Raw genomic sequence first — 25865 nt, forward strand, 5'->3', positions numbered from 1 at the left:
TTGCACTCGCTCACAAAGTTTCAAAAAACCCACAGCTCCACTCACCACACATCTCCAGGTTTCATACCCCAAAACCCTAAGTTAGTGAGATAAGGAGGTCCCTTAGAGAAACGAGATAAAAGTTGTTCACAGTAGGACTTAAAAATAACCTTCTCAATTCCATATCTTTGCCCCAACTTCGCAAGGGTGGCAAGTAGGCTTTCGATCTCCTGATGGCAAATAAATATCACCTTTCCTTTATAGTTTCTTGCAACTTTCCCTAAATGACTAAACAAACCCACCCATCCACTTGAATTGATTTTGCTATCATAACGTTTGATTTTCATATAATACCTTGAACCAGGAAACCAATTAAATTAATTTAAATTTAATTGGCTTTCATTGAAAGAGTACGTGGGAGTCAAAATGATCTTTAAAGTAACTGATGGATTAAACAACCCCACTAAAATTACAGAAGACATTACCTTGTCAATAGCAAAAAGTTTCTAAAAACAGCTCTGAGCTTAGCAAACCCACACCCGGGGCAAACTTTGTACCATACCACTACTAGATAAACCTTAGCCACATTCACACATAGTATGCACCTTAAACCAATCGCATCATGACAAGTCAAAGTCCAATCTAATTATTAAATATTTAATCAATAATAAAAACAAATACTTGAAATTAACATGCGCAACCATACCACCCATCAATGATCAATATCGTCCAAAACCAACCTCTTAAACACCACCCCTCTGCAGCAACCTGCACCAGCATTGCTTTAGACAACCAACTTCTGAACTTTGTCAAAAAAAAAAAAAAAAAAATGAATGAAAAGGGATAGGGGAGCAGTGGCAGTGACAGCTGACAAGGGCACGACAAAGGCAGCAATAGGGAGGGGTGGTTGAATGGTGGAAGACTGGTGGCAGTGGTTGAAGGGAAGGGTAATGGTCGTGAAATTCTCATTCTTATTTTAAAACAAGCTGCATAAATGGGCTAAATCTAAGCGTTTTGGTTTTCATTCTCCTTGGTTCCCTTTCTTAAACTCTTCCCTTACCCTTTGTTATACCAAATGCCCCCTTATGTTGCACTATATTTTGGACCCACCTGAGTCCGCCATTACTTTTATCAACTTATGAGTCGTGCTTCGTAGCTGTGTAGCTTATGAATGTCACTGTGGCAGCTTATAGCCAAGACTTGAAGTACAATGCTACAACCAGATTGTATGAGATATCTAAACTTGTCGATCATTGTTGTTACCTGCCTGGTCAGTTTATAATACGAAGTAACAAACTTCTCATAAATAATCTACAACCTATTTACGCAAAATTTCCTAATTTGCCCGATAATCAGGCCTGTGCATACCTACTTGCTAAACCAGCGGTGCTTTTGTACATGCGATGATTTACAATATGATATCCCAACCCTACATAAATAAGCTAAGCTCTAAGAAGCCCGGCCTTACTATCCTTTGCTCTTCAAAAAACTTGCTTCAAAATACCACTTGAATCTCTGAATAAATGCCTGCATTAGTGAAATCAAGATTAATGTTGCACTAAGCACATATTATTCAAGTTCATCATGGGTCACAATGATAGCAGATCGCATCATAAAGCTTGACCACAGTTTTATATCTAGACTTTAGTCACCAACAAATTTATCTTGCAAGCTTAATACCCAGGATTTGTCTCAATTGTACACAACGAATTGTTATCGAAACAAATGATTTGTTTTTAAAATTGTAATATCATAATATACAAAATGACAGATGGTATCATTAAACATGTTTTAAAAAGGGAGGAGTAAGCTATAAAAACATGGTCAAGCAATGAATTATGAGTAAAATAAGAGTTCAATAGGTTTATTATTTATGGGATGGTGGCAGAAGAGAGCTAGACAATGAAAATTCAGGGGTTCCTACTTACCTTTCTCAAGATAGTTATTTAGAGAAGAACTGTATCCTGTCTTGACTCAAGCAAAGTAGATTTGGTTTAGTGCAGGTAGTGTACTTCACATCACGGATAGGATCATGGGATTGGAGAGACTGAACAATTTTTAATGAGGGCAATTCTTGCAAGACCAGATTTGACGTTGCTTCATTGCCACATGCGAACACAGGGGTGCCATCCCCCAATTCTATAATGGTAGATTTTGGAAGTCGAATGCTGGGTACATATGCAAGTGTTGTTCCAAACCTTTGATATCTAGAATTTACTCTCTGCAAAAAGACATGAGAACCATGAAGATGGTGCCCCATGGCAGGCGCAGGACCTTGTGTGACTTGAGAAATGCTATAATTATCAGGCATCTCCACTTTTGGTCGAAATGTTGCCACAATATTATCACTGCTGGGGCAGTGAGCAACTGATATGCAAACTCCTTGATTTGCTGTTTCTGCAACTAAGGATGGCCTGAAGAAATCAAAACAAGATACCAGTTAACAAATATCAGCAAACTATATAGATGACAGATCTCAGCAAAAGAAAAAAGAGAACAGGAATGGCAAAAATTTTAACAATAACCACCCAGGCAGGCTGGCACACACATTCAATACTGATTATTACTGTCCATTTAATCACTCATAAGTATCTACAAGATTTATCTTGGTTGTGGCCATAACCCGGGGAAGAACCAAACACAATAACATTACACACAAATACATAATAAAACATACTACGTATGAAATAAAACTAAAACTTGCACTTGATTTCACACAGAGAGCAAGGACAGGCCCAAATACATCATTACAGGAATAAAAACAACTTTTAAAGTGACAAGACAATAACTTAAAGACAAATTTCACATCAAAGCAACCCATTACTCTGCAAACAGAAACGCCAATTTCCATGAGGTTTGCTTCAAAACTATTATGCATGCTACAACTACCACAACTTCCCCAAAGCCCCAACACAATTTCATACATATAAAGCAAATACAAGACAGGAGAAATTAAAAAGCATAGTGAAATGTATAAATGAAAATGGATTGATATGTAAAGGTTGTAAAGGAAGTAAGGAACAATGACGATATTTTGTAGATTCTACTCGCCTAATGTAATTATTCACGATCCATGACATTGCAATCTACCCTCAAGATTGTTTATCACAATACAATTCAAAACCCATTAATACAATTTATAGAGGAATTAATGAATGGTATAAAAAACCAATGAAGAAAAACACATACTTGCCATAGAGGATGCATTGTAAGAACATCAATATGAGATATTTCATGTAACTCAGCAAATGGGATAAGACAAAAGTCGGCAACTGAAAACTGGTCCACAGTTCATAATCAGTGATTGCATTGACTAAAGAGTTGAAAGTTGTCCATCAACAAGTACAGCAAGACGTTAACATTGCAGTACATGCCCTGGACATGGAAGTACCAAAAGCTGAGCCATTTTACAAACGTACTCAGTTTAAACTTGGAGCCTACCTAGAATGGGCAACTCTTAGAGTCTTAGAAATGAAGTTAAAACAATTAGTATACAAAATATGAAGATACTTCAGATGCATGAATTTAAAAATACATTCATGATTTATGTCAGCAAGATTACAAAAGCATGCAAATCTAACTTAGCCCTGGTATACATGGGAAATGGAAGTAGACTTCAGTATAGCAAAAAATACTTGCCATAGAGTAAAGGCGAATGAGAGTAATAAGGAGAATTAGTCGGTTAGCAGAAAGTACAAGACCACATCAAGTAGTTTCAATGTTTCCACTTCCACATTCACAAAACTACTTAGACTTTGTTTATCTCAATAGATTTTCTAAACAGATTTCAATCACAAAAAAAAAAAAAATAAATAAATAAATAAATAAATAAAAGAAAGAAAAGAAAAAGGTAACTAACAAATTCACAATAATGGCAAGTGGCACCTTAGTTAATGGGGTAGAGGCAATTGTTTGATAGATCAATGGTTATACATAAGAGTCATCTAAGCCTAAATTATGAGTCATTGAGAATGGGCATGAAGTCGGTGGAAAAAGTTGGTGTAATGATATAATTTTTTTCAAATATTTCATGTAAAAAATAATTTAAGATGCACACATAAAACATACATTTGTAAATCTGGCTAGGCTTATATAAGTCGTTGGCTCATGTATTTTCAGTCTTTGTATGATTGATTACATACATAAATCTGGCTAGGCTTATATAAGTCGTTGGCTCATGTATTTTCAGTCTTTGGTACAGCCAAAAACGATACCAGGGAAATCATCAAGATGTTTTTTTTTAATAGATTCTTATCTAAATATAACCAATTCTACATTCTCTTTTTTCAATCAAAAATGAGGAATCCTAAAGGACTCTAATCTGCACCATTTTTCTTTCAAAGATCATGATTTTTCAACTAATTACTTCCCAAGTGCATCCTATTACAGTAATTATACTGAACCCTACTATGCATCTAAAATATTGTTATCACTCAAATTGCTAATAATACTGAGTACAGAGCCCTTAAAGCCCAATGAATGGTATCATAGCTCACTTGGAACGATAAAATGAGCTTCAGACCACCAATATTTCATGACTTGTCATATTCATTATTGCATATCACATGGTTTCAAGAAAAGAATGTATCCCGTTCAAGGAGCTAAACAAACCAAATACAAACTAGCATGACAAAGCGGCTAGTCAATGCAGCTCTACCATAATTCAAACTCCTGTTGTAAATAGAAGATGTTCAAAAAAATGGAATTTAGAAGGTGTTTGATTCCAAAGAACAGTTATCACAACTACATCAAGTGTTGCACAAGCTCAGTTCTAAGTTTCCTATAAATAAATGCAAGGCATTTAAGCATATACTTGTTAACTAACAATGTTGAAAAATACATACTTTCTCCATTTCATTATTAATTAACACACTTCATTTATGCGCACATATTAAGGAGAGGTTAGATAGAAAATGCCCTAACCCACCTAATCCTATTCTTGCCCTTTTCTACCTTCATCTCTAACCAGCAACCCCACCCCCACCCTCACCTTTGTTTAGTACACCACCGCCACTGCAAATTTGTCCACTGCTCATCACTTTCTCCCACAAACTAAGTAATGAACTATGGTTTTCATGAGCCCCGTTGATTGGTTACCATCTAAAATTAAGGCCATCTCTTTCTCCTATTGCTTAGTCAACCACAACTCACCTCGACTCATACAAATTACAACAAATTGGCTAATAGATCTCCATCCCACCCATCATCTTCGACATGGACGAGTCAAACAAGGAATTGTTGGCAGTGAGGACTGAGGAAAAAGACAGAATGCCAAGGGAAGGGAATGAGTAATAGTTGGTAGCAGCAAGGGAGACGAGGAGCAGTAGTTGGGTTGGCCTCGAGGGAGGTGAGAGAAGATTGGCGAGGCAAGAGATATTGGGGTTGGTGAACCGGTGGTTGTAAAAGGGGGGTTAGAACTGATGTTAGAGAGAGAGATTCATTGAAAAAAAAATGAAATTATCATTTTTGTTCGGGAGATAACTAAATAAGTCTTAAATTGCTGGTGAAATCATATTCTTTCTAATAAATATCTTAAAATCAATACAATAAACAGCCCTATTCATCTAAGAAATATGTTAAAATCAACACTATATACAACCCTCCCCTGAAGACAAATTTGATGATAAGGAAGACAACAAGCTTAGGATAAAAAATTTATTCTAAGAGGATAATTTAGGCTCTAAAATTTCTTTGCTTGACATGATTTAGTGATTTATTACTTTTCGTATTTAGGAAAGTTATTAAGGACATTTATTGAGCTTTATACACATACACATATTGTTACATTAATATTAATCAAGGACACAGAAAACAGTATATATGATCTCACCAACCAAACTTGTACATCAGATAAATGCATTTAGGAAAAGCCCAAAACAAGAGCCTGGCATGAAATGACAATATGTAAAATATCATCTATTGTATTTATAAAGTGGTGAACAAGAAATTAAAATAATATGTTCATAGACTAATTCCCTATTTCCAAGTTACCATAAGCAATAGATTTAAGATCATATGCACTCTACTTTGCTACAGGAAGTCTTGAAACCACAAAGAGATTTTACATCAATAAGGCTTGGATAAATAGTCATGAAAACCACATAATTAGCAGCAAGAAGGTAGATCACTCTGGTCCACTGAACAACTACAAGAATAGAGAAATTGCTTACTCATGGAATTCAGAATTCACACAAAATAATTATTTCTTAGGTACTTTTTATTTGTCAAGGAAACCAAATTTTAATAGATCTGCCAATATGATCAAAGTATAAAATAAGTTTCACAAATCAAAATCCTTTAAATCCATTTCTTTCTAAGAAACAAGATACTACAAAAGCTTTTGAATTCATTGAATCCACTCCATCCCTATTTAAATCTGTAGTGATTCACAATTTGGATAGATTAATGGGAAATTTAATAAAAAATAATCAAAGTACGACAAACAAGTATGGTTAGAGCCTCAACAGCTAAGCAGAACAAGAAAACATACTCTTTATATTCACCACCAATACTCCACTCACACAAGCCAATTGAAGAGCCAGTAAGGAGTTTCTTAGCTCCTATGTGATCTGGAGCGTCCTCTAATAGACAGCATATGGAATGAATGGGCTTGCAGGTAAGTCCATTCCTCGATTCCATAGGCTTTCCAGTTTGTCTCAAATCGAACACTAAAAGCATGCCATTCTGCACAAATTAATAAACAAAACTAAATAAACAAATAAATTCAGAAAGACATAATATAATGTTTGGCAAAGATGCTGAAGTGAATATGGTTCAAATTAAAGATCAAATGAGGGTTTACAGTTGGATTAATATCCATTCACGGCACAAATTTTACAAATCAAATTTGGAGCTAGATATCATTGGTATTAGATTAAACTGGATTTGGTGTTGCTTTAGGCTTGTTCTAGTTGATAAACGATATTTAAACTATTCCCTTTAATGCTTTCCTTCCTGGGTTCCACTGCTTATTGATTAATTGTATGCATAATTCTCAAGAGTTTGATTCCTAGAGAATAATTCTGAAACTGATGGGAACAGTGCTCAATAAGAACAGTATACATATAAAAAACAGAAAACACGTTAGCTCAAATAATAGATTTGTAGATAGAATATATATATATATATATATATATATATATATATATATATATATATATATATATATATATATATATATATAGGGGGAGGCTCTCGTGAGAATTTATCTTATGTGAGAATTTTTCTTATGTGAGAACACTCTTTATGTTCTAAATTATAACTCTTATGTTCTAAATTTTAAATCTGATGTACTAAACTTTTCCTTAGGTGTTCTAAATTAAATCAAATGTTCTAATTTAGTACTCACATGTTCTAAACCATAAAGTAGTTAAGTTTGATATTATAAATTTTAAAAAACTTGTTCCAAAATTTTAACTTGTATGTTCTAAATTTTAAAACGTGTGTTCTAAGATTTTTAATTATATGTTCCAGATTTTAAAGCGTATGTTCTATTTTTTACTCGTATATTCTAAATTTTTTACTCACATATTCTATATTCCATATCAATTTATTCTAAATTTTTATTCACATGTTCATAATCTTAAATCAGATGATCTAAATTTTACTCATGTTTAAAATTTCATAAAGCAAATTTGCTAAATATTTAGTCACTTGTTCTAATTCTTAAATAAGATGTTCTAAACATATTACTCACACTGATGTTCTAAATTATTACTCATATGTTCAAAATTTTAATTTGAGTCACATGTTCTAAATTTTTACTCTTATGTTCTAAATTTGTACTCACATGTTCTAAATTTAAGATCAGTTCTCATATAAATACAAATTCTCACATATGGGCCTATTCTCACCGGATCCCTCCCCTATATATATATATATATAGGGAAGGCTCATGTGAGAATTCCTCTTTATGTGAGAAAATCTTAGGGGAAGGCTCATGTGAGAATTCCTCTTTATATGAGAAATCTTTCATATGTGAGAACACTCTCATGTTCTATTTACTCGTATGTTCTAAATTTTAAACCAGATGTTCTAAATTTTAATATATGTGTTCTAAATCTTAAATGAGTTAAATCAAATGTTTTAAAACATTACTCACATGTTCTAAATCTTAAATTATTTGTTCTAAATTTTAACTTTGTTTTAAATTTTAACTTTATACTTCGTATGTTCTAAATTTTTTAATCATGTGTTTTAAAGTATTACTAGTATGTTCCAAAACTTTTGCTCACATGTTCTAAATGTTACTCATATGTTTTAAGTTTGAAATCTGGTGTTCTTAATTTTTATTCACATGTTCTAAATCTTAAATCAGATGTTCTAAAATTTATTCAAATATTCGAAATTTCAAATCAGGCTTTTTAAATTTTTAATCACGCATTGTAAATCCTTAATCAAATGCTCTAATTATTACTCGCGTAGAAGTTCTAAATTATTACTCACGTGTTCAAATTTTTAAATCATGAGTTATGAAATTTTAAATCATATGTTTAGAATTTTTATGATATGTTCTAAATTCTTACTCATCTGTTCTAAATTTTTACTCACATGTTCTAAATTTAAAATAAGTTTTCATATAAGTATGTTTTCTCACATATGGACCTATTCTCACCGGATCCCTCCCCTATATATATATATATATATATATAGGGGGAGGCTCTCGTGAGAATTTATCTTATGTGAGAATTTTTCTCATGTGAGAACACTCTTTATGTTCTAAATTTTAACTCTTATGTTCTAAATTTTAAATCTGATGTTCTAAACTTTTACTTAGGTGTTCTAAATTAAATCAAATGTTCTAATTTAGTACTCACATGTTCTAAACCATAAATTAGTTAAGTTTGATATTATAAATTTTAAAAAACTTGTTCCAAAATTTTAACTTGTATGTTTTAAATTTTAAAACGTGTGTTCTAAGATTTTTAATTATATGTTCCAGATTTTAAAGCGTATGTTCTATTTTTTACTCGTATATTCTAAATTTTTTACTCACATGTTTTATATTCTATATCAATTTATTCTAAATTTTTATTCACACGTTCAAAATCTTAAATCAGATGATCTAAATTTTACTCATGTTTAAAATTTCATAAAGCAAATTTATTAAATATTTAGTCACTTGTTCTAATTCTTAAATAAGATGTTCTAAACATATTACTCACCTTGATGTTCTAAATTATTACTCATATGTTCTTAATTTTAATTTGAGTCACATGTTCTAAATTTTTACTCTTATGTTCTAAATTTGTACTCACATGTTCAAAATTTAAGATCAGTTCTCATATAAATACAAATTCTCACATATGGGCCTATTCTCACCGGATCCCTCTATATATATATATATATATATACACTAAGTGAGTGAAGGGAAAGTGAAGAAATTGAATTCCGAAGTCTTGATGAAAAAAAAGCCCTGAGATTACATAGGCTAAAGCAAAGAAATATAGTTCATTTATCTTTTAAAAAAAAAATCACAGCCTTTGTTCATCGTCATCAAACAGCCTTTCCTAGGAAAAAAAAAAACATGAAAACAGCCAACAAAGGAGGAAAGAACACCACTCTAGCAAGAAGCATACAGGCAATGATACAAAATCAATAATAGTATCAGTATAAAAATGAACAATCATTGGTAAGAGGTAAAACCTGTAATCCAGCATAAACATAATGTGAACTGTTACTATCCCATGAGCAAGACCAAGCAGCAGCCTAAGAATTAATCAAAAATATATGAATCAGTGCCAGAATAAATAAATAAAGAAAAGAAAATATATTGGAACAAAAATCATAAACACAATTACTAATCATTACCAATAATCAATTGACTATGACCCAATGCAATAGTGCAAGACACAAACTAGAGATGCATAAAAGACCAGCATCTTACATTATAAGAGATGGCAGCCAATCATAAACAAAAGAAAAGTCCCCCTATATTTGTTCAAGGGACACCATAATTTAGGACTGTAAAAATGTGGACCATAGGGAAGGAACTGCAAAATATGACCATTGATCTTAGGCCAACTTTTTAAAAGAAAAACAAATGAATAATTTGACTACTGTGATAAAAGAGAAACAAATTAAAAATCTACTCCCTCGTCCCATAATATAGTTCCGATTGTGTTTTTTTTCCCACAGTATTTACGAAATGGGAGGAGAAATGGAAAAGGTACATTAAAAGTGGGAAAAAACTAGACAAAAGTACAAGGCAAGTGGATAATTTAAGGGGAAAAAGGTGAAAAATACAATTATAGACAAAAGTTAGAGAGAGAAAGTGGAAAAAAGTACAATGCAAGTGGATAATTTAAGGGTAAATTAGGAAGTTTAATGAATAAAGTTAAAAAAAAATAGGGTATAATGGTCTTTACATACTATCCAAAAATAGAAATAAGAACAACAATTATATCCTATTTTGGGTCTCCAAAATAGGAAAATAGGAACTATATTGTGGGACGAAGGGAGTAACATTCTAGCCACACCCCTACCTTGCAGTTGAAAACTATGGAAATAGATAGCATTCTAAACTAATCTAGTACATGCTTAAATCCCGACTTACTCTCTTAAGATTCAAAGAAAAAGGCAGCTATTGGATTTTATATTATTCTACTCTCTTCTTTTGACAGTCTTATTATTGACATATTTATCAATAAAAAGGAAACAAGCCAACAATGACAGCAGTTTTATAAAGTTTATTCTTTCTAATGGTGGGAATTATGGTTCTAGTAATGAAATAGTTTTCATGTCACCAAAATGATTGTTTTATATTTTAGTGCGTAGACAAAACGAGAAGTTTTATGAGACCTACATAAAATATTTGGACCCATAATTTAAGAACCTTCAATTACAGGAAAAAATAAATAAATAAATAAATAAATAACAATAAATTAAATTAAAATTAAAAAATTCAGATTTCAGTCTATTCAGAAACATAGAAGGTAAAATAGAGAATTCTTTTTCAACCATCCCTCAAGTTTAATACCTTGTTCAAGCTTTTATTAACCCAATCCACAGGAACCAATACATGGTCAAAAATAGAAAACAACAATTTAACAATCACTAGAATGATCCTTCCAGTATAAAAATCAAAATGATCTAGAATCTAGGGTAACTAGCCAAGACATGACAATTTCAATGGACGATTAGGATTAAATCCCTTTCCAATATTCCATGAAAGTCATTTTGACATAGGAACATAACTCAATATTTAATAATGTGAATAAATCTTAGATGAATAAGCAAAATATAGGTTATATTTAAATTGAAGTCCAAAAAAACAATTTATAGAAGTATAGGTGTAATAGAATCCTAGGGGGAGGGCAATATAGAAAATGATCTTGTAAATCTACTATGGCCACAAAAACCCAAGTTTGAGTGACCACCATATACTACAGTGACTGTAAGAGATGAGGAAAATAAGAAGGTGTTCACGTGATCATTAAAACATATAAAGTAAAGAAAGTGTACCGGTAAATCATAGTTGAGGACAACATTGTTGCTTTCCATGCTGAAGGGAAAAAAAAACAAGAAATTAATAAGACATTAGTGAGAGAGGGACTTCTTTTACTCTATCTTTTCAGAATTGCTACATACTAAGAATAACAAAAATTACAGCTTTCATGCAACAGAACATTTTTCATTTATAAAAAGGTCAACATGCTCTAACAAGAAAATAGCATGTTTCCAGAGTATAGTCAATTGGGAGAAAATTTTGCATTATAAGTTCACCCCCACCTTAAAACAGACAGTTTCTTTGAAGCCAATAGTGCAAGTCTGGCAAATGAAGATACACGCAAGTCTCTGACTGCGTTGACTGATGAAGGAAGTAAAATGTTATCTTGCTCACGAGGGGAAACTAAACTCATCTGCAGAACAACAGAGTAAAGTTAGTTTGGCAAAACTTTATTCACCTCAAGCAAATTGCAAGAAAGAAGGGCAAAAACATACTTTGGTGAGAATATGGGGATCACCAATCCTATTCGGTCTTCGTGCAACAATCAAAATCTGACCAGTATCATCCACATCAAAGTGTCGTGCTCCATCTACTGGCCATTCTTGCTGCAGACATTAATATGTGCTGATAAATAACTGAACAACGTAGCTAAATAGCTATTGCACAATTTTGCAGTGCAAAAGGGCACATTATATTACTGTTATGGTTTATGTTTAAAAAATTTTGATTTTTACCACTTTCAAATAACGACTCTATTGAATTTACCACCTCCAAAAAAAAAAGATTTACTTTACCACCTCATAAAAAAATAAAACATCAGTTCTACCACCAATCACCTCCAACTAACGGATTCCGTCCACAGATCCATTAGTGGGGCCTACCTTGCACACGTGTCGCCATATTATTGGGTAAGTTTTAAAAAAAATTAAAAAAAAAAATAAAAAATCCCCATCAATCAACCGGTGTTGCTGCCACCGTCGGGACCCCACCGTCGGACCGGCTACGACCAGCCCCACCACCTAACCGGTACGACCAGCCCCCACCACCTAACCGCTACGACCAGCCCCACCACCGCACCGCACAGCCACAACCACCTTTCCACCAATTTTTATTTATTTTTGCTCTGTTTTCTCGAAATCCACAACAATGGCGTCTCTTCCAATGGAGTTAATCACCTCCATTCTTACCCGATTACCCACTAAATCACTACTTCGCTTCAAATGCGTTTCCAAGGCATTCCTTAATCAGCAGCACCCATTTAAAAGGACTTCATCTCGCTCATTCTCTCTCCTCTGACCGTCGTCATCTTAGCCACAACTATGGAAGTCACCTGGAATCGACTCCATTGAAGTGGGGTTCTGAGCTTGATGCTAAAAACGATTTGACAAGGTTTGATTTACCCGGTTCTTTTTCTGGTTTTGAGGTTTCGATTTGTGGGTGTTGTAATGGATTAATTGCTTTAGTTTGTAGAAATGTTGATGATAATCGATTTGTAATCCTGTTGTTGGTGATTTGTCTTCTCAGTTTTCGGGTGTTAGTTTTGGTTTTGGGTATTAATGCCTAGCCACCAAATCCCGACCACCCATAAAGCCCCTTCTAATTCCGACCACTCTAAAAACCCTAGCCACCACCAAATTTCGCACTCCTAAAACCCTAACCACCACCAAATTTCGCACTCCTAAAACCTGCGAAGCTCGGACTCGGCCAAACACCCAGCCGTACCAGTGTCGACACGACGCGACCCGGGTGCGGACACGAAATCTGGGTCGGACCCTTGCGTGAAAAAGTGGACTCGCCAATTGTGAACCCTAGATCTAAAATAGAAGGACAGATTCACCAAACCAAGAGCCTAACCTTAGGGTTTTTGATCGAAAGTGAAAAACGAGCCGTTTGACACCCAGAAGTTGCTGGATTTCTTTGCCGGCGACTGAAAACTGGTTCTTTGAGTCTCGAGTTCTCGACCATTCAACTTCAACTGCAATTTCTGTTTTCTTTTATTATTTTTTTTTAACGTGGGTGGGGTAGGCAGTCTTGAAAATTGAAATAGTGAATGTGGAGGTGGGTGGAAAACTCACGTGACTTATAATCTTATTTACTGTTTCTTTCTTTTCTTTTTTACAGTACTACTTTTATATTTTTTTTAAAAGCTGAACAATAAGTACTACTCTAAACTTCTACTTTGACCTATTTTTACTTACCTTCAACTCTAATATTTTTTAAATTGCCGTGTCCCTGAGTCCAAATTTAAAATATGGACTCTTTTAAAACGTGTCCACGGATCCTTAATTTTATAATATTCCGAGTCTGACACTTGGACCCATACCCGAGTCCGACACCCGTACCCGGTCCGAGCTTCCTAGCCTAAAACCCTAACCACCACCTAACTCCGACCACCTCCCTAACCCACACACCAAATTTCGGCCCCTCCTTAGTCCCACATGAAATTCCGACCAACCGAGGTAGTTGATTTCGTTGCTGGTTGGTTTACATGGAAGATCGGTAAAGATGAAGAAGAAACGTCAAAAAGGTGGGCCCTACTAATGGATTCGTGGACGGAAGCCGTTAGTTGGTGGTAAAATCGAATTTTTGGAAATTTTGTTGGTAGTAAAGTAAATCTTTTTTTTTGGAGGTGGTAAATTCAATTAAGGGCCTGTTCTCATTGACTGAACTCAGCTGAACTGCAATGAATATTTTATAAGAGAAGGAAATTAGGAGCTGAAGTGACTGAGCTGAATTGAATTTCAACGTAAGAGAACAGGCCCTAAGTGGTTATTTGAAGGTGGTAAAAGTCAAAATTTCTTTATGTTTATTATAGAAAAACAGGGAAGAAAAAATCCCTTTTAAACATGGGAAATGGACTTCCTCTCCCTCTCCTCCCAATCCATCCAACTCTTTTTATCCCAAAACCTCCCTCTCACTAAATTTACCCCACCTCTCCTTTCCCCTTACTTCTCCTTTCATGCTAAAACTTATGCAAACAACGTTAGAAGATTTTATAAATCTCATTAAACTCAATTTTTTAAGGCAGGAGCACTTCAAATAAATCACCTGATCCTATGTATCATCTCATTTAAGAAAATCTTTTAAGGCAGGAGCATTTCAAATAAATCCAGTCTTGATCCCACTCCTAAAAAAACAGGATGGACAGGTATAGGTTATATGCAATCCCCAATGGGTATTTAGAAGCATAGCTTAGAACAGGGTAAATCAACAGATATTAAATGTTCATATCAGTATTCTGCCTAGTAAATTTGATCCCACTATAGTTGACCAAAGTCTTCAGTGTCCCATACCAGATTCATATCAATAAGCTTATTGGAATGATACAACACAAAAGACGGAGAAAGGTTCTTTCTAATGTAAAAATAGCATCTTGTTAAAAAAATTATTTAAAAGAAAATTGTATAAGCATGCTATCCAGCAGCTAAAAAAACAAACATGACAAAAATAACACCTAATCGTAAGCTTCTAATGCTAGAAAATACATGAACCTTTGCTTACAATAAAGTGACATGAGGTGATCACAAGTCTATTGTTATGGACAAATAAATTTCAGTCATTCTCGAGGACAAACTAAATCACAAATTTGAATCCTAAGGCCAGCCTGAGTCCTGCTAAGAAAACTTTCAATATGACATGTACAGGACAGAATAGTATACCATAAGTATTGATTCAAAACACCATTCCTAAATTCCATTTAAGAGAAAGCAAACACTGCATACAAGCAAAGTAGCAAGAACAATAGCCATTGAATCAGCATTGGTTGGATGACATTTTTGTGTGAGTCCCAGGAGCAAAGCTGCAAGATGTTACTAAGTGATAGCTGACTACTGGGGACAACACTAAATTTCAGGTGCAATAAAGAGAATAAACACTTCTTATAATCCTATATCACAAAATCTGACTTCTCCAAGGAATGTCTCCCAATACTTTGACAATGCACCTTATATCTCATTACAAAGGAAGAGTTAGATCTAGACATAAAAAATCATAGATGCACCTTGTCGTCTTTTACATGGGATCAATGCCTTGATATTGCAAAACAACATAGACAGAAAAACTACTTTATTGGTAAATGTATTGCAGCAAACCTGTAATTTAAATGTATAAGAAGATACTTGACTTTGAGTTAATCCAACGTTGACACCTGCAGAACACCACAATTAATAATAAGAAAATGAGGAACTTATTGTACATATATCTTAGTCAGTGACATAAAGCATTACTCAGTAAAAAGAAAATACTTCTGCAGCACATAAACCTACCAACTGATGGCTCAGAAAAGAAAACTCATCACTCCAAAGGATGATTACCTCTAGATGATTGCAGTTGAATCCCATCAGTAGCAGCATCCAAAACCAATGATTTATTTCCTAACTCAGTCACTGTACGTTGAAGAAAATCCTCCCTCTGGAAGTACATAAATTAGATTGATATGAGGGTCCCAATTAAATTAAACGCACATCAGCCAAAAAAAAAAAATATTCATATGAGTAATGCAGAAAAATGAGAGCTTTTCTCCATGAAAAATAGATTTTACACTTTTAAGCACGAATTATTAGAGCTAGAAATAATTTCTGGACTTCTTTGTACAAGGTTATTTACGGCCGTTGAAATGAATCAAATGATATATTATAGATACAGCAGCATTCCAGAATCCAGAACAGCAGGCCATTAATTCTGATTAAGCATATAGTAGACACTCGATTCATGGCATGAAATAATAGACCATGAAGTAAAAACTCAATCTACATCTACACCTCCTGAAGTTGCTGTAATTTCTGACTTATCTCTACATCTTTCTTCTGCAATACTAACACTTTCATACGCCACTCAGCTTCCTTTTTACGCCATTCTTCGTCCTGACCAAACAAAAAAAAACCATCACTATATGAAAACAATTTATTCTCTTAACAAATACATTGTCTTCCCAGCAAGATCAAAATAAACTACATTACAAAGAGGGAATATAGGATACACAAATCCACTGTAGTGCATCAGATACACTTTTATCCCTTATTTGAGTCATTTGAAATTTGAATAACTTTCATGTTCTTTATTTAGGTTTTTGGAGTACTTATATTATTAAGGTCCATCTATTTAAATAAATTCTCATTAGTTATTGGGCTTAATTAGATCTTATTAATATGAGTTTGGTTTGTGATATATGGAGATCCCAAGCCTGGGGGTACATACCCCCAAAGTCCAAGTGTACTACTCACCTCGGCCAACTATTCTTTTAGAGCCAGCAATTACTACAAATGTTAACAAAAATAATAAATTTCAATTCCACACAGCATACACAAGTCAAAAAGATTAACCAAGCAAAAGGATTCATTGATTCAACCTTATCTCTTCAAATCAACTCCTTCTACTGCCTCCTCCTAGAAAATCAAACGAGATTTTCATTTCAATAATATCAGAATCTCAAAAGATCCAAGAGATGAAACAAATCTTAAGTATCTTTTTTAATCCTTCTTCCATTCTACCCTACTACTTTTAGGATATAAAAATCACCCCTACCTATGAGGCAACACATACAACTCATGCAACACAATCAGAAAATAATTTTAGGATTTTAGTTTTTCAATTTGGTTTTCTTTGTCGATGACAGCAGAGAACGGCAGTTGCATTTAGTCTGCTTCGTTCTTGGTAGATTAGTATTATAAGTTTGGTGCTTTGATTAGTTGGTTTTAGTTGTAGATCATATCATTGCTACAACTAGCATATGCTACACTATTAATTTTAGACTTCATATTTTATATTTTTTGTCAATCTAAGTGGATCTAAAATACTTGCTATTGTTGTTAGATGCTCCAGGTACTAATATGATGAATTATTAATGGTTCTTTTATGCTCTCATTTTCATACATTTTTTATACGAATCTAATAGTACAGTAGGTATGCAATGGGTTTTTTTCCTATTATTTTGGGATTGTTAGGTACGGTTTTGTCTATGTCATGTTTTAATGCTTATTATCCTAGTAATCAGTAGCTTATCTCATCTTAGTATCTAAGATCATGCATTTCAGCATGGTATCAGAAATTATCTTGACCCTATAATTACTCTACTTTAATTAACTTGCTTATTTCTCAATTGTATTGATTTCAGTTCAGTACAATTTCAGCAAAAAAAAAAAAAAAAAAAAAAAAAAAAAAAAAAAAAAAAAAGTGAAGAGAACAACGCCTACATGGAAATCAACTTATCATCATCATCCTGGGGGTTAGACCCATATTTTCAAGTTATGCTATATTCATACACGAGCGGTTGGGGAATTGAATTTTATTCATAAATTAGGGTAACAATCTCTAAGTCAAACAAACAAAAAAACAGCAATAATATCATCTTTAAACTTGCCTTAATCAAACCGAAGGAACAAGCTACCATATTTTTAAGATACAAGTATGAAAGAAATTGGTCAAAAATATGGCAACAAAACAATGAACACCAAGTCATATATGGTAATGAAAAGCTAGCGATAAAGAGACACATGAAACATGCCATGCAATCAGTAAACTCAAAGTGAAAATCCATACCTTTTTCTTAAGAGAATCGCATTTAGCCTCGAGATATCGTATACGCTATAGGGAAAAACAAAAAAGGCATAGTGTATTAGTGTTTCAGAAAACTTCTTAAGAAGATCCAATAATAGTACACAACAAATTGTCTTAGAATACCTTTTGTGATTCTTCGTCAACTACAACAACCCGTGATCCATAAATCCTCCGAACATCCTTCAATGTACACTTCTTGTTGCATTGTGGACACTATAAAGACGAGGAAGATAACTAAGTTCAAAAAGGAAGCATCATCGTTATTTTAATTTTTTGCTAATTTATAAGACTCGTGTTTAAGTTTTAGAATATCCCATCATTATCAACTAAGTACCTTTCCAGAGTTTTTTCGTTGTCCAAGCCACTTCTTGATGCAAGACATTCCGAATAAATGGCCACAAGTAAGACAACTGCATTCCTTGTATCCATATGAACCATCAGTTACAACCAAGCAGGTGATGCTACATCATACCAAAAAGCAAGCAGGAACACACATTTACATAACACTCGCATAGAATTAAAGAGACACCCTAGTGAATGATGGATGTGAATTCTTTATAGACTAGCCATAAAGTTGTCTGACTTCAAACAATGGTATTCATAACTGTCACAAAAAGAACATGAAAAAATTTGAAGAGATCCTTTCACATAAACTTGATTACTCTCGCTTAGTAGTTTAGTAAAATGCACAGTCGCAAGGGTCGATCATTGCTTCTAAGAGCAATTATTATAGAGGATGCCTCTTGAAAGTTGAAACAATTCTTCCTGCCAGCTCAAGGGCTCGTGATCAACTACAGGTTCCCTGAGGAGGGTAACTCCAAAAACTCAGTGATCATCCTGAAGCAGAGGGATTGTGGCAAGTCAAACCCGTCATTCCAAGCATGAAGTTGCACATGAATGTAACATATTAAAGCTACAATCTCAGTGTTAATCATGTTATCAATTTTACCTTTTAGTAGTTATAAAAAGCTTGCCAAAGAAAATGTAGACAGTAAACATAGAAATCTGAACACTAAACGCAGATAAGACAATTAGCCAGACCACGCCAATTGAGCTGGCAACATTATCAACCTCCATGTTCCGCCATCATAAGTCTCAACCAAATTTTAAATCCCAAAGAGAAGTTCCTCATACTGTGAAGGAAGTAATAAACACCCCATGATAAATACTAGTGCCCTAGATGGGTCACATTTCCCCAAAAATTGGGCACTGACTACCCTATATTTCACAAAATTGACGGCCAATCTGGTTTCCCTACCTCCCTAGTTAAAAACAGCTCGTGTCCCATATACTTACAACAATACAAAATTAATCACATCATTGATGTAATAAATAATTGTATTGTTAAGCAAACACTACCAATCTAAATTACTTACAGTCAAGGCAACATATACCTGTACCTTTCCAAAATGTCATAATGTGCCAAAACCAAACTCCATATATCACTCCAAATTGTAATTTAACCGTATAATTAAGTAGTAGAAATTTAAAATTTGGACATGTGAAAATCAAAAATTTAATGGAGCCGAACTGTTATGTGATCATCATAGAATAAAAACTGTAATTTCCTCATCTGTATAAAATTTAGGCTAGTCCTAATGTAGAGATAATTCAACACAAAATTTCACAATTTACCCAATGCAATTTATTTCATCGGTAATGTACATCATCAACAATTATCCAATACCTCTAAAAGAAGCTCCCCAATGGAGGGTGTAAAGCGGTCTAATAAGTACAACCTTATAACTAGGAAGCTATCTCCGATGTACAAAATTTTCAACAAACAGCTATTACATCAGCTCTAAGCATTCTAAAGGGCCTAAATACCATATTGTTACTGTATTGTAAACAACATTATCAACAACTCCTCAAATTTACACACACTTATTGAACGAAAAAGCCGAAACATCATATCAACACTGATACCAGGACATCAAAAAAAAAAAAAAAAAAAAAAAAATCAAATTCAGCAAATCCAAACAATTGTACACAATTAAATTGCAAAATCCTAATTGTAAAACAATGAACAGCAAGAAAAAGAAAGAGAAAGACCTAGGTTGATGTTCGCCGGAAGCAGTCCAAGGCTCCATACAAATAGGACAAAACAAACCCTCAACATCCTCTCTATTCCACTCCAATTTCTGACTATCCTCTCCTTCACCACATCCTCCACTCGAATCCGGAACCAATTTCACCGTCTCCTTCTCCCTCTCCTCAATTCTTGAAACCGTAGACCCCGCCGCCGCAGCTTCAGAAAGAGGCGGCAAAGTAACCCTTCTCACCTCCTCCTCCTCCGCCGCTTCGCCATCATCCTCATCCTCGTCCTCGTCCTCGTCCTCGTCCTCGTCCTCATCCTCATCCTCGTCATCGTCATCGTCATCGTCCCCTATGAAGATGATGTCATCCCCGCCGATATTGACGTCATCATCATCGTCTGTGAAGGGGTCGATTTCAGTATAATTGCGTCTTGGGCCTCTTCTTGGCATGGTAGATAAATTAGGGTTTAGATGAATTGATTGATTGATGGATAATTGAAACAAGGGTGTCTGGGTTTTAGATGGATTGATAGATAAATTCAAGGGAAATTAGGGGTTTCTGGGTTTGGTAACTCCTAAATAAGGGTTTATGGTTTTGAAACGGTTGAAGTGAGATAAAACACGGCGCTTTTTTTTTAAACTTTTGGCGGTTGTACGCCGTTTATTTTGGTTTATCTCCTCACTTCCCCCGGCCAAGGTTTTAGAGGACTAGACGAGTAGTGTGTTTGTACTGTTCCTTGAGGATTTGATCAAACATTTTTTTTGAGACAAATCGGACGGGATTTTATTAAATTAAATCATGTTTCGTCAAAGTTTGTAAACTTTGTGGGAGCGGACTAAAACAAACGTATTACTTACAATCATTACTATCCCATCTAGCTACTAGGTGAGTTAGAGTGTTACCCGCCCTCTTTACATGAAAAAAAGAAAAAAAAAACTTTAACATCTTAACAATCTCCCTAAAAAAATAGATAAAAAGGGGAGAAGCCCACAGCATTCTTCATCACTCCACTGACCACATGACTAGCATGACATTCCACATGGACATTAGTGTAACCAAACATGAGAGCCAATTGCACTCCATATAAGCAAGTTGCTGCCTCTACAACATCAGCCCGCCAACCTGCTAAGTGCAGCCAACACAACAGTACCAGTGTGGTCTCTGACGACCACCCCCAACCCTGTTACAGCCCCTGTATGCGCATCACAGTTGATCATCACACTTCACTCTGAAGGGCAGCACCAAGCACTAGCTGAAGAAACCTATTGTACCTGCGTGGGTTTCGCTAGCAGCACTGCATACTCACCATGATCAGCCACCATTTCACATATGCCGCAGCCAAGTGAACAGGGCTTACAGTAGCATTGTCAAATATTTTCTAATTTCTGCCACTCCAAGCACACGTTTTTATATTTTTATTTTTTATTTTTTATTCTTTGTAATATTTTTGGATTAAATGATTTGAAAGTGAGAAGAAGAGATTACATGTATGAATTTTACTATGGCGCTTTTATTTAAAAAACACTTTTTGGTTTCATCTTTTAGAGCGTGAATATTGGAGAGGATATCTATCCTCTTGAAGGTGGTTTACAATAACACATGGAATTAGGAATAAAAACACTAATTGATACACTAAAGTAAAACAAATACAAGAAATTAAAGACAAATAACTAAATTTCCTCCTTTTTCCTTACCAATTACTAGTATGCCCAAATCTTGCCCACAAATGTTCTACCAAATCTTGTTTAAGTGACATATGAGTTTGTTTATCGTGGAGATTTTCTGGTGTTGCCATTAATGTGGTTAGATTAGGATTTTGGTAGTGCGGGGTTACGGTGAAAGTCGTTGCTCTTCGGTTTGAAGGTCCCTGCTAAATACTCGGGTTGTTCAATAGCAAACTCATTAGGATCCCAATAGTTAAGATAACTTTCGCGTTCATCTTCTACGATCATATTGTGCATGATAATACACGCCATAACAATTTTCCACAACATTTCGACACTCCATGCCAAAGCAGGACGTCTTATAATGGGAAATCGAGCTTGCAACACTCCAAATGCACGTTCTACATCTTTTCTAATACTCTCTTGTTTGGTAGTAAACAATCGTTGTTTAGGGGTTTGCGGTGCAGTTATTGCAACTATAAATGTTGCCCATTTTGGGTAGATCCCATCTGTGAGATAATACCCTTGATTGTAAGTGGAGCACGACCATTTAAAATGTCGTCAAAGACGCGTGAACGTTGAAGGACATTTAAAATATCGTTGCAGGATCCAGGTGTTACAGAAAAGGCATGCCATGTCCACAAATCACAAGACGCAAAAACTTCTAAGATAACCGTCGCCTTTTTTATCGCCCTTGATACACCCCTTTCCACCCCGCTGGACAATTTTTCCACTCCCAATGCATGCAATCGATACTTCCCAACATACCCGGAAAACCTCTTTCCTCTCCTTCTCTTAGAAGGCGATTCATATCTTTAGGGGTTGGTTTCCTCAAGTATTCTGCTGAGAATTCACGAATCACTCTGTCAACGAATTAGTGCGTGATACAATGTCTAGCTGTAGTTGCCCCAAGCTTGAGGTACTCGTCAACTTGATCAGTTGCGCATCCATATGCTAACATCCTTATAGCCGTTGTGCACTTTTGAATTGGAGAAGCACCCAAACGCATATTGTAGGGAATATTTCAAGCATTATGATCCCAAGCTTGAACCCCACTGTGATCATACACTTAAGTATGGTGGCGTTCCAAAGGGAAGGAAAAGAGAGCAAAAGAGTCGCCAACAAGTTTTAGGAACTTGTAAACCCAAAACGATCCAGGAGATCGTCAACTCCATAAGGTCTTGAACCAAACAGGGTTCGGGGATGAGGGTACGAATCCAATCTACAAAAGAAAGGACCCGCCCTATAAAATAGGCCTCTACTTTGTTCTACTCGTATTCATGTGCGCTTTCTGACTAACATGCAAACAATAGATTAATCCTAAACCTGTTTAATCTATGTTGGTTGAATATTAATGCACAAATAAATCTATTATTGGCGATCACTTGAATTAAAATCATATTAGCCTAAACCAAATTATTAATTATCTTATTAAGCGTGATTTCAGGTACAAATTCCCTTTAACAAGCATAAAAGGCGTGATCAAGCAATAACAATAAAATATATATCAAGCAACATAATAATAAGCAAAAAATAATCATAATAATCATCATCATAATGATAATCAAAATCATGTTAAGGCATAATAAAGCTTAATAATAATAGCAAGATCCTAGGCATGATACTAACAAGATTAATAACAAATCCTAGCATGTCACTAAGCATTAAAGATTAAAGCTTTAATTTTAACATGGTACTAACATGATATTAGAAAAGAGTAAAGACACCCTAAACATGATACTGGGGAAAGCAATAAATAACATCCTAACATGATACTAGGAATATTAAAAATAAACATGCTTTCTACATTGAAAGAGAGTAATAAGATTACATACTTTGAAGCCTCGTACCTCTTTCTAATAACAAAATACACGCGTTAGTACTTCAATGAAAATAATAAAGATTAAAGAATTAAATTAAATAATTGAAAGAAAGAGTTAAAAAGTTTAGACTGGATTTGGGACCAAACCCTCAGAAAATATTAAACCTTGCACGTCTAGGGCGAAGGCAACTTCGAACTTGGCTAGATGATTCTAAATCTTGTGTATGCGGAATATTGTGTTTAATAAAAGCTAGTTTAGAAAGAGAGAGAGAATAAGAATTAAGTAATTCTTAATGAGAGTTGATTGTTGTTGATGAATAAAAACGGAGGTCGAGGACCCTATTTATAGGAAAATAGTCCGGAAAAGTATGGAATTTGATATGGAATAAAACTACACGATGTCGCCAGAAATTCACTATGTCGCGATACGACAGTGTCTGTCGCGAGGCGACAGACTTGTCGTTTGGCGACAGTCTGACTTAGACGTGCTTTTTCCACGCGGAATCCGATTTTTAATCAACTTGATCTACGGAATCCGTACAGAAGATAAAAACGTGTTTTCAAAGATAATAATAATAATAATAATGATAATAAAATAAAATAATAATATTTTATTCCAAATAAAAGTCCATCTTAAAATAAATAATTATTAAATCTAATAATATTAGAATTAAAAGGAACCTTCTAGAAACTTCTAGAAAGTTATAATTAATCCTAATAATTTTAGGAATAATAATTATCATTGGGCCCTCCTCTAGATCATTGGGTCGTATGTAAAATAATTAACCGGGCCCAGTTTAGTATTTTGGCCATAACTTCCTCAATATTCATTGGAATTGGGCTTATAATATATCGTTGGAAAGGTCTCTTCTCTTCGAGCCCCATCCAACTACACTATTATTTGACCTTAATTATGGACCAAACTAAACTGGTTTGGCTATTTTTGATAAATAGAGTTATTTTCGAAAACAGAGAGAAGAGAATTTTAAATAAAACTAAACCGCAACACTTGACTTTTCCACACTTTCACCTCATTCGATTATGGTTCGACGTGAAAGACATTCATCACTGGGTTTGGTTTTGGGGAGACACAAATGGGTGTCTACACATACTAGCATCTGGATGTTGCTGGAAGAATCAGTTTCACTTAGTTGGTTCACCATCTTCATAAATAGAGGTTTCCGCATGCGAAACCTACGCCGAAACTTATCATCACCATACAATGGTTGTTCGCTAAAATAGTCAGCAACCAACTGATCATGTGCTGCTTCACGATTACGTGGTATAACTTCCCTTCGTTTTCTCTGACGTGGAACATCTTCTTCTTGTTGTTGCATGGTGGTGTTAACCACATATCTCAATGCATCTTCTATGATTTGTTGTTGCCGATTTCGTCAATAAAATCAAGCAACGTGTAGTCATAGATTTCATCACTAGAAGTGAAAGAATTTGAATTACTACTCATTTTAAAATAATTAAAATGTAGTTGTAGTTGTGATAGTGGAAGTGTTGTAAGTGAAATAGGTCAATTTATAGGCAATTGAGATAAAAGTTACAAAATATAATTTGCAATCTGGTAAGATAAGATTTTTACCAGAAGATATGATTTTCTAGCAGAAGATAAGATTTTTTAAAGAGTGGATAAGATTTAAACAGATAAAATGAGATTTTTTAACAGAGGATAAGATTTTTAGCAGAGGGATAAGATTTTTGGTAGATAAGGTTAGATTTTGTGGCAGATAAGATAAGATTTATTGGTAGATAAAATGAGATTTTTTAACAAAAGATAAGATTTTTAGCAGAGGAATAAGATTTTTGGTAGATAAGATAGAAAATTACATGCTTTTTTTTTTTTTAAAAAAAAAGAAACATAATATTATTACTCCAACACATAAGATTACAACATCTAATATCAAATAAAAATACAAACGATTAAAATTACTACTACGTACGATTACATCTTAAATACTACAACAAATCTTAAACATAATGTTGTTAGATAAAAGATAAACTCTTGATACAGAAACTAAAAGATTAAATACTTAATACATAAAAAATAACTAGTACTTAACTAATATCTCTAAAAAAAACCTGTTACTAAACTCCTCTCTAAGCTTCTTGTACATTTTGACTTCAAATTCATTGAGGATGGGTTTTGCCATCAATGAACGTAACATACTGAATTTCATCTCCTCCTCCTTTAGCTTTTTCCTATCTTCGCTCCTTTTACTTATCAAGTCGATCATTCGTTCTCCTTGATCAAGCCGCTTATCACTAGTTTCGTCAAGAGTTGTGTTGAAAGCTTCAAGGTTTATCGATGTAGAAGAATTACTACTTTCTGCAGCTAAACTCTTTGATT

At 34.3% G+C, this 25865-nt stretch overlaps 2 protein-coding genes across 2 annotated transcripts; both read right to left on the minus strand.

The window, feature by feature from the left end:
- Positions 1 to 1203: 1203 nt before the first annotated feature.
- LOC145617065 (uncharacterized) lies at positions 1204 to 21329 on the minus strand. The gene is made up of 14 exons (XM_081671762.1): positions 20036 to 21329; positions 18318 to 18393; positions 18107 to 18196; positions 17966 to 18010; positions 16189 to 16290; positions 15742 to 15838; positions 15520 to 15575; positions 11923 to 12033; positions 11710 to 11840; positions 11443 to 11482; positions 9625 to 9687; positions 6470 to 6663; positions 1908 to 2393; positions 1204 to 1506 (listed from the first exon to the last, which is right to left on the minus strand). Exons 1-13 carry the CDS (start codon positions 20467 to 20469, stop codon positions 1922 to 1924), a joined length of 1911 nt encoding a protein of 636 aa, XP_081527888.1. The 5' UTR covers positions 20470 to 21329; the 3' UTR covers positions 1204 to 1506; positions 1908 to 1921.
- Positions 20870 to 24843, minus strand: LOC145617000 (uncharacterized). The gene is made up of 6 exons (XM_081671709.1): positions 24619 to 24843; positions 22573 to 22663; positions 22453 to 22527; positions 21855 to 22193; positions 21012 to 21142; positions 20870 to 20929 (listed from the first exon to the last, which is right to left on the minus strand). Exons 1-6 carry the CDS (start codon positions 24841 to 24843, stop codon positions 20870 to 20872), a joined length of 921 nt encoding a protein of 306 aa, XP_081527835.1.
- Positions 24844 to 25865: the final 1022 nt, after the last annotated feature.

This window comes from Chenopodium album, chromosome 26 (assembly GCF_948465745.1).
Source record: "Chenopodium album chromosome 26, dcCheAlbu1.1, whole genome shotgun sequence".
Taxonomy (NCBI): Eukaryota; Viridiplantae; Streptophyta; class Magnoliopsida; order Caryophyllales; family Amaranthaceae; genus Chenopodium; species Chenopodium album.

What these genes read in the sequence shown, in the direction of transcription:
- LOC145617000 (XM_081671709.1), bottom strand. Translation starts at nt 24,843, where the DNA reads ATGCAACAACAAGAAGAAGATGTTCCACGTCAGAGAAAACGAAGGGAA. An exon ending in CCAGCAACATCCAGATGCTA is followed by an intron (nt 22,664 to 24,618) that starts GTATGTGTAGAC and finishes CCAATTCAAAAG; the next exon opens with TGCACAACGGCTATAAGGAT. An exon ending in GGCAACTACAGCTAGACATT is followed by an intron (nt 22,528 to 22,572) that starts GTATCACGCACT and finishes GTGAATTCTCAG; the next exon opens with CAGAATACTTGAGGAAACCA.
- LOC145617065 (XM_081671762.1), bottom strand. Translation starts at nt 20,469, where the DNA reads ATGCCAAGAAGAGGCCCAAGACGCAATTATACTGAAATCGACCCCTTC. An exon ending in AAGAAACTGTCTGTTTTAAG is followed by an intron (nt 11,483 to 11,709) that starts GTGGGGGTGAAC and finishes TTTTCCCTTCAG; the next exon opens with CATGGAAAGCAACAATGTTG. An exon ending in TCCTCAACTATGATTTACCG is followed by an intron (nt 9,688 to 11,442) that starts GTACACTTTCTT and finishes ATTAATTCTTAG; the next exon opens with GCTGCTGCTTGGTCTTGCTC.